This window comes from Aricia agestis, chromosome 3 (genome assembly GCF_905147365.1).
Source record: "Aricia agestis chromosome 3, ilAriAges1.1, whole genome shotgun sequence".
NCBI lineage: Eukaryota > Metazoa > Arthropoda > Insecta > Lepidoptera > Lycaenidae > Aricia > Aricia agestis.
The window spans coordinates 19652047-19661171 of record NC_056408.1 but is presented as its reverse complement, the minus strand read 5'-3'; the positions used below and the strand labels follow the sequence as shown (position 1 = coordinate 19661171).

Sequence of the window (9125 nt, the reverse complement as noted above, 5' to 3'; positions counted from 1 at the left end):
CTTAGTAATTTAGAAAACTTCGTGGTATTCTAAGCTTCCATAATAATAATAAAAAAGTGGTACTTAATAGGAAATTATTCGCTTAAATCTGCCCTCAAAGGTACTGAGGTGGAAATTTCCTCAATCAGTAAATTGATATAAAAAAATTTAATTGCTTATTAGCCGGGTCCACACCGGACGATCCATCGATCCCGCGATCCGCGATCCAGGATCGCGGAGCGTGGATCGTGGATCGTGTTATGCCGATCCACTCTTGGAAACTTGCGATCCCAAATATGCGCTCCAAGCGATCCTAAGGCGATCCGTGATTCAGCCAGTCTAACTCTTGTACGATATGGAGTCACACGTACAACGGCGGCGTCTTGCCGTTGCAGCAGTAACTTTTATTTTGCTTAAATGCTTGCGCAAAAAATCACAAAAAAGAAAACGACGGTTTTGGGTGAAACAAATTTACAAAAATCGCTTGGAATCTGGGACTCAGCTGTACGCAGAGTTAGTGTCAGATAAAGTTGAACACAATTTTGCAAGAATGAATGCTAATCAATTTGAGATATTGTGTTCATTATTAAATAACAAGCTAAGAAAGAATGATACAAATTATAGAGATGCCATTACTGTGAAGGAAAGATTATTACTAACATTGAGATTTTTAGCAACTGGAGATTCGTACGTCAGTTTGCAGTATCTGTTCCGCATTTCCAAACAGTCTATATCGATAATTATTCCTGAAGTTTGTGAAGCCATCATTGACCTGTTAAATGATTATGTAAAGGTAAGTAAAACCATACTTTATTACTCAATAAAAAAGTAGTGTATTACAATCATAATTTAAAGAAGTAACATGTTTACAATTATTAATTATTTTTTGAAAACATGATATAGGTAGGTACTTATTTAATTCGGTGGTGACTGTGAAAGTGAATAATCCTGAGGTTTCAGAAACTGGGACTGCGATGAATTGGAGGCTAGATGAGCAGACGGTGATGTCTGTGGAATTGGAGCTGGATAATTTTGAGGTTGTAGAGACTGGGAGTGTGATGAAGTGGATGCTATTGGTGTGCCAGGGTATGAATTAGTGTAATATCCATAATTGCTATCCCCATATCTTCCTGTGTCAGCTTGAAAAATAACTTGGCATATAGCATTTTTGACATTAACTAATGTTACTGCATCATATTTCCGCAATTCAGTAGATATATACTGCCCGAAAGCAATGTAAGAATCAGTTTCCGGTTGTGGTGGCTGAGCACATTGTTGCAGAAGTTGGAAAGCCTCTGAAAGAGTTTCATCTGATATGTCATCTGCATTATTAGAAGTAGTTTTCTTTCTTTTTTTTGTTCTTTTGTTTGTTGTTTGGACACTGGATTGTGCATTCTGATCATTCTGCTCTCTACTCTGATCTGTGTGGTGGTTGGCTCTCTCCGGTTGTGTGTCACTAGTAATGTTACTGTTCTCGTTTTCGCTCACTGTAGTATTAACTTCAAGTTCCCCTTCAGTCGTATCAGATTCTACCTGTAACAACAATTATTATTACTATTTACTGCTTATTCTTATTTTCAGCTTTATATTATAATTAAGATCTCCTTTATTTTCAGATGCCGTCAACTAAAGAAGAATGGCGTACAGTTTCTCAGCAATTCGAGAATAAGTGGAATTTCCCACACGTGATAGGAGCGATGGACGGCAAACACGTCGCTATACAATCGCCTTTTAATAGTGGCAACGACTTTGATAATTACAAATTATTTCCTAGTATTGTTCTTTTTGCATTAGTAGATGCAAATTATAGGTTCCTGTATGTGAATGTTGGGACTAAAGGCAGAATATCAGATGGAGGCGTGTTCAAAAGCACAAATTTATATAAAAAACTTGAAAAAAAAGAGCTAAATATTCCTCCACCGGAGATATTGCAAGTTCCCTATAAAATTGAGGTACCCTATTATATACTAGGTGATAAAGCTTTTCAGCTTAATGATTATACTATGAAACCATACGATGGTACACGGGAAAGGGGTTCTTGTGAAAGAATTTTCAACTACCGACTGTCAAGAGCACGTAGAGTAGTTGAAAACGCGTTTGGAGTACTTAGTTCTGTCTACAGAGTCCTGCGTAAACCTATGCTTTTGGAACCAGAAACTGCGACTAAAGTCGTGCTGGCAACGGTTCATCTATATAACTACTTACGCAGTAATCCTAACTTTATATCGCCAGGAACGTTTGATACAATACAGGAGAATGGAGCTGGCGAAATGAACCGCCATCACAATCGCTACAACCGATGGCCGTCGTACCAAGAAGAGCAACAAAAAATGCCACTACAATACGGTCCCACTTAGCAAGACACTTTGTTACAAACCATACAATAGTTTGGCAAAATGAATATCAGTAAACTAATAGCTCACATGTTCCAATGTATCGCGTGTGGTTCCGGGTTCATTTTTATCCGCCATAAAGTCGAAGTCATCATACGCAAACCACTTTGATTTATATGTATCTTGAGCACCTGAAATAAACAAGTTACTCATTAAAATAACCACGTGTATTTCTAACAGCTTAAATGTAAAAAGCGAAATCACGTGAAATCCACAGTAAATATTATGATGTAATTACTTATAATAAAATATATAATTTTAATACCTACAGATAAAAAGTAGCTTTGTTTTCTTACCGGATCCAGTTATACGGCTTTGCTTCTCTCTGTGTTTCTCCCTTCTGTAGCCTCCCGCCAGAGATCGCATTTTTTTCTTTAGGTTCTCGATCGACTTATTCCCCATTTCACGAGAAATCTGACACCAAGCATCATCTCTAACACCTCTATTGGTGTAATTAGAATCTTTGGGATCCCATAAACATTTAAATTCTTTATAAAGCGATATCAAACGGCGACTTTCTGAGATGTCCATGGCGAGGTGGATCGCGCGAACCAACACAACCGTCCACACCGCGCGCATCACGCAACTGAGGCACCTTTGAGGCTGGCACAAAAACCGACCGCACACGGATCGCGCGAGGTAGGGAGCGCGCGCTCCAATACGTGCGCATGGATCGCGCGCGGCACGTCCACACCGCCTGCATCTTTGGATCGCGCTGCTGCCGCGCGCGATCGGAGCGCGATGGATCGTCCGGTGTGGACCCGGCTATTTTGTCATTCCTAAGGCTACTTAAAGTAAGATATGTATCATCAAACAAACAATAAAAAGTTTTACTAATATCAATGATTTATTTGAACCAGTCGGTCAAACTTGGTTACATTGAAAAATGTTATGTAAAAATTGTGATAAATTTAAATCTAAAAATCTTCTGAAATTATTAATTACTAGTTAAGATTTTGAGGATTATCTTAAAAATAAAAAACAAAATAAGGTACATAAAACATTTAATTGTTTTTTTAAATCATTCAGTTGAGTAAATGTTCAAAATTGCGACCTCCTACAGAAATGCACAATCGACACCTACGTAAAAAGTTTCGTTTTAAATTCCTGAAGCCAACTCTGTTCCTCTTCACTACATCTCCAGCTGCTTGGATTTTCTCTCTTAGCGCTGCCTCATTTGCTGAGTCTCTGGCAAATGTTATATCTTTGTAATAACCCCAAATAAAAAAATCGATAGGGTTGAGGTCGGGGGAGCGTGGAGGCCAGGTGATTGGTCCGCTTCTACCGATCCACCTATTAGGATATGCACGATTCAAATAATTACGGACTTGCGTGGCATAATGGCAGGGTGCGCCGTCATTTTGGAATATCATGTTTCTTCTCAAATCCAGATTAACACCTTCCAATAAGATTGGCAGATCATTTTCCAGGAAAGATTTGTATGTCTCACCGTTTAGTCTTGACGGCAGTTCGAACGGTCCAATCAGTTGTCCGTCAAGTATTCCCGACCACATGTTTACACTAAACGGTGCTGGAAGGTCGATTGTCTGGCGGTGTGAGGATTTTCAATGGCCCAAGTGTGCGTATTGTGAATATTAAATATTCCGGTTCTCTCGAATCGCGACTCATCACTCCACAAAATTTTATCAAAAAATCCCGGGTCCTCTTCCTCTTTCCTTAACATGGTCCGGCAAAACTCAACTCTTCGTTGGTAATCAGTAGGCATTAATGATTGCACTCGCTGCACGTAATATGCATGGTATCCTTCTTCACGAAGTATATTTTGTATGGACGATCGCGGTATGTTCAGATTACGTGCCATCGCTCTCACACTCGTCGATGGATTCCGATTTATTTCTTCTAGCACTATCTCTCTGCGGTCCGGATCGACCCTGGGGACTCCTTCACGGCTTGCGTCTCGACCAGGAATGCGGCCAGCCATTAGCGTGTTGTGCGTGTTAATAAAAACACGATGATCAGGATAGGTATCTGGTTGCCGTCCTCCTCGGCGTTGAAGTTGCTCCCGATACAGTCTTGCTGCTTCATGGCCGTTGCCTTGCGCAACGCCATAAAAATAATGCATTTCTGCATATTCACTTAATGTGTAGCTCATCGCGAACACCACTTCCAAATCAACAAAGTCCAAATCGAGATGCAAAACAGAGTCCAAATTCAAGTGCAGTTGTCCAGTCAGAAAGGTAGGCAGCGAGGTCCGTGGGCAAAGCGTGTATTGTGAGTCGATAGTAACAAATGGGAACGAAAACGAGCAGCAGCAAACACAAGTTGAGAGCGACTGAGGTGTATGATTGCTCATTGCGAGGAATGCGTGGACGTCGTCGGCGAGGGGGCCGACCGGTTTTTGTGTGTGTGAGAGAGAAAGAGCAGTTTTTATCTCTCTTGCACTTGTTACCTGTGTAATGTAGTGATAATAAAAAAGGGTGCAACTCAACCAAGGTTCGTAAATTTCGGGAAAATTTCGCTCAAATTTTTACATTTAAATACATACTTAAATAAAATTGAAAATAACCATTTCTTGCAGGATTAGTTATGATTTGATGCATATGTTTTACTTTATTTAGCCTTAGGAATGACAAAATAAGCAATTAAATTTTTTTATATCAATTTACTGATTGAGGAAATTTCCACCTCAGTACCTTTGAGGGCAGATTTAAGCGAATAATTTCCTATTAAGTACCACTTTTTTATTATTATTATGGAAGCTTAGAATACCACGAAGTTTTCTAAATTACTAAGAATTTATGGGACCACCTTTTTAGATTTTTAATTTTAAAGTTGAAAAATAATATTAAACTTATTTTTAACAACATTATAGACAGAGAATGCACGTTCGACACTCGCGTTTGAAATTGGAACAGTGACAAATGCTAATCCAAATTTTGAAATATTTTCAAAACGCTTACAGCCCGCTGCGTCACAGTCATTATAAACTTCAAAATAAAAATCAGCTGAAGAAGAGGTAATTGTCCATTTTTTATTACTTAAATTGGTGCCACTCAGACCCACTCAAACGTCAAAAGGCAGCATTCGGATCTGGGCAGCCGCGACCCGGCAGTGGCGACCAGCTGCCGCGACCCATTGTCGCTGCTGTGCAGCGCTGCTAGAAGCTTACGGATAGCAGCGTCCGTGACCCGGGCAGCGACTGCCACGTGCAGTAGTCAAACAGCACTCAGTGTGAACGCTTGTGCATTCCAGTCGTGTATAAAATATTCACTATGTCTGACTATTTAAATATACGAAAGCGAGAACTCGTGAAGAGACTGATAGAAGACGAAGAAGAGGATGATGAAATAATGTTGATCTTGCTATCATCAAAGAGGAATAACATCGATTCATTATATACGTCCAGAATTGATGAAGGCACCTATCAAATCCTGATAAAACGGCACTTAAATGTAAAGGAAAAGAAATTCAGGGGTTACTGTAGACTAAATAAAACTCAATTTCAATTTGTACTTAGTTTAATCAACAGTGATATTCAACCAATGAAAAAAGGATCAATAACAAGCGAGGAAAAATTATTTCTCACTTTAAGGTAAAAAGTTATCTATAGTTTGTGCGTTTTATGATGATATGGGTGACACATAATAATTGACAATAGTAGGGAAGTTACCTAAAAAAAATAATCGATAATTTAAAAATATCGAATCACTTCGTAAAGGAATTGCAATCGAAATTATCGATTTCATACTGACGTTTCAGAGTGGCGCCGGCGATTTAAGATGGCCGCCCTTTTTATCGATTTGATTTCGATTCAAAAGCGTCAATCTCTATTGTCATCACGTTAATGTCTTTCTCTTTATTCAAAAAGCTTTCATCATAATTTGATACTTCATTTTCGCTATCATTAGTATCATCAGTTCCCTCAATATTACATATAGTTTTTCTTTCAGTGGGAACATTTTCCAAAAAAGTTAGTCTTTCCATTAAAGGCCATTTTTTTGACTTGCTGCCGGCTGCTGATCCAGTTGGTAATTTATTTTTGCGCTTAATTCTTTGATAGGAATCTCTGATGCATTTCCAGCGTTTTCTGCAGTCATCACCTAAAACAGATTTAAAATTCATAGTATAAATATGTTGTAGTTACATATTAAGAAGTCTACTTTAAAATACATATTATTGTTAGAATTCTGTACAAAATCAAATAATATTTTTCAATTTCAGATTCCTAGCAACTGGTGAAACATACGCATCTTTAGAATTCAATTATCGTATATCGGCAAGCTATATAAGCAGAATAGTCGCACAAGTTCTTGCAAGTTTGCGAAAAAATTTAGTACCAATTTTCCTGCCTGTGCCAACGGAAAATCATCTAAAACAAACTGCTGAACATTTCTAGAATAGGTGGAACTGTCCAAATTGTTTTGGAGCAATTGATGGCAAGCACGTACGTATTAAATGTCCGAAGAACAGTGGATCGATGTTTTTTAACTATAAAGACTACTATTCTACTGTATTATTGGCTATTGTAGACGCAAACTGCAAATTTATTGCTGTTGACGTGGGCTCATATGGGAAGGAAGGGGACAGTGGTATATTCAAAAAGTCAGCTATGGGCAAAAAAATTATGTCCGAACAATTTAATGTGCCTCAACCGGCAGCCTTACCAGGAACAGATATCTTAACCCCACATTATCTAGTTGGCGATGACGCGTTTGGATTAGACGTCTACATGATGAAACCCTATTACAGAACTCATATTAGAGGCGATCGTGGTAAAGCGATTTTCAACTATCGCATCTGCCGAGCAAGACGAGTCACAGAGAATTCTTTTGGACTTCTGAGTCAGGTTTTCCGAATATTATATTCACCTATAGCAATTAGACCAGAAATATGTGATGACTTAATTACTACACTATGTTGTCTCCATAATTTATTAAGGGATGCTTATTTAGAAAAAAATGGAATACCATATTACAGTTACGACAAAAAAAAACAAAACCAACAGAGAACATGCTTCCACTGACACGTACGGGAGGATTTCGGAACATAGATGGATTTCGAATCAGAAATATCCTTAAAGATTACTTTACCTCAGAAGCTGGAAAAGTCTCATGGCAAGAACAGTCGATAAACAGAATGAACTAGAGCAGGTAGGTATGAACACGACGCACAGCAAGCTTCATTTGTCATTTAAATGTTTATTTGTAATAACTATGTAAAAATAAAAAAAAGTTGGTACTTACTTGTTTTATTGAGTTGACTACCAATATGCTCCCATATATTATCTCTAACAACATTATCCTTATAGCTTTTGAGTTGAGGAAGCGGTGGGTTTTTAGCAACTAACTCAACTAAAAACTCGTCATTTTCATCGGTAAACGTCGCCATTTTGTCACCCTCTACGAACGGGCAGCGCGACCCAACTGCCACCGGAGCGGCTCGGCGGCGCTGCCAAGGCCGCGCGTAGGCCACGCCCCCCGGCCGCGCTGCTCGGTCGCTTGCGTTGGTTACTATTGCATACAATTCCCTACGAAGCGGTGGGTCGCGACCGCGGTCGCGGCTGCAGGGCCGCGGCTGCCGGGTCGCGACTGCCCAGATCCGAATCATACCTAAACATGTTTAATGATTGTTTGAAAAAAATAGTCTATGGTTTTTTGTCCATGCACAGCACGGACAATAAAATGACCGCCAGTGGCGCCAGTATTGCCGCCAGTCACCACAGAGTGGTCATAGAATTACGTAATAGATGTCGCTAGAAGTCGCTAGGTCAAGAAATAATTAATATTAATATCAACAATTTAAAAATATTAAAAAGTAAAAAAATCCCTGAAAATACCCCTAAAAATTTCAGACCCCTAAAAAAATCCCATCTCACTTATTTAACCCCTAAATCTGGGGGGAAAACCCCTAAGTTGGGAACACTGGAAGACTCGTTGCTTTGAAGGACTTCTTGTGTGACTACTTTGACGGACTTGTTAAATCTGCACATGACAGCAAAATGGTTAAACTTGTTGCATTTCATTCCAGCGGCTGGACATCTGAATCTATGCACTTGTCCACAGCGTGTGCATATTTCTTTGTTTGATTGACGATTCTGTTGTGGCTGCCTGCTTGCTGATGTATGTCTTGGTTGACTGTACCTTGGCTGCGATGACTGTCTAGGCCTGGATGAATATCTTGTTCGAGTTAATTGTCTTCTTTTTACTTCACCTATCACATATGATGAAGAGTTTTCTAACATTTTGGCTTGTTGTCTGGACATTTCTTGGTGTTTGGCGAGTTTTCAGTGTAGACGGTTTGTCTTGTATAATTTTTTCTTTAATGAATTTGTTTTTAGAATTCAAGTTCCAGCTGAAAATGTCTCATAGGAGGTTGTCTTGGAGCTGCCCGAAGTCACATTGATTGGCAATATATTTTATGCCGGTGACATACTGTTTAATGGGCTCGTCCTCGCCTTGTCTGTTGAATAGTTTGTGTCTCTCAATTGTAACATTAATTTGTGGTAGAAAATGTTTCTCAAATTTGTCTGTGTCAATGTCTAGGGAAAATGAGTAGAAAATAGTCAAGGCGTCCCTGCCGACATGATGAAGCAAAATGGCTATCTTCCGTGAGTCTTTGACGTCCTCGAGCATGTTTGCTCGTAAGTAAATTTTTAATTGTGTTAGCCAGTTTTTGCTAAACTACAGTGGCATGTTGTTGGAGTTAATATTTAAAGGTTTTAGACCTGACCCAGAGAGTTTTCGTCCGACATATTGGGCGGTATTAATTGCGCGGTCACTCACCGGCTTGGCT

At 39.2% G+C, this 9125-nt stretch overlaps 1 protein-coding gene across 1 annotated transcript; it reads right to left on the bottom strand.

The window, feature by feature from the left end:
- Positions 1–894: 894 nt before the first annotated feature.
- Positions 895–3137, bottom strand: LOC121740312. Its single transcript, XM_042132980.1, has 3 exons — positions 2669–3137; positions 2403–2503; positions 895–1512 (listed from the first exon to the last, which is right to left on the bottom strand). The coding sequence occupies exons 1-3, from the start codon at positions 2949–2951 to the stop codon at positions 895–897; spliced, it is 1002 nt and encodes a 333-aa protein (XP_041988914.1). The 5' UTR covers positions 2952–3137.
- Positions 3138–9125: the final 5988 nt, after the last annotated feature.

Excerpts from the sequence above, each read along its gene's own strand:
- LOC121740312 (XM_042132980.1), bottom strand. The coding sequence starts at position 2,951 with ATGCGCGCGGTGTGGACGGTTGTGTTGGTTCGCGCGATCCACCTCGCC. Across the intron at positions 2,504-2,668 it reads AAGCCGTATAACTGGATCCG|GTGCTCAAGATACATATAAA; the intron begins GTAAGAAAACAA and ends TGTTTATTTCAG. Across the intron at positions 1,513-2,402 it reads CACGCGATACATTGGAACAT|GTAGAATCTGATACGACTGA; the intron begins GTGAGCTATTAG and ends TTGTTGTTACAG.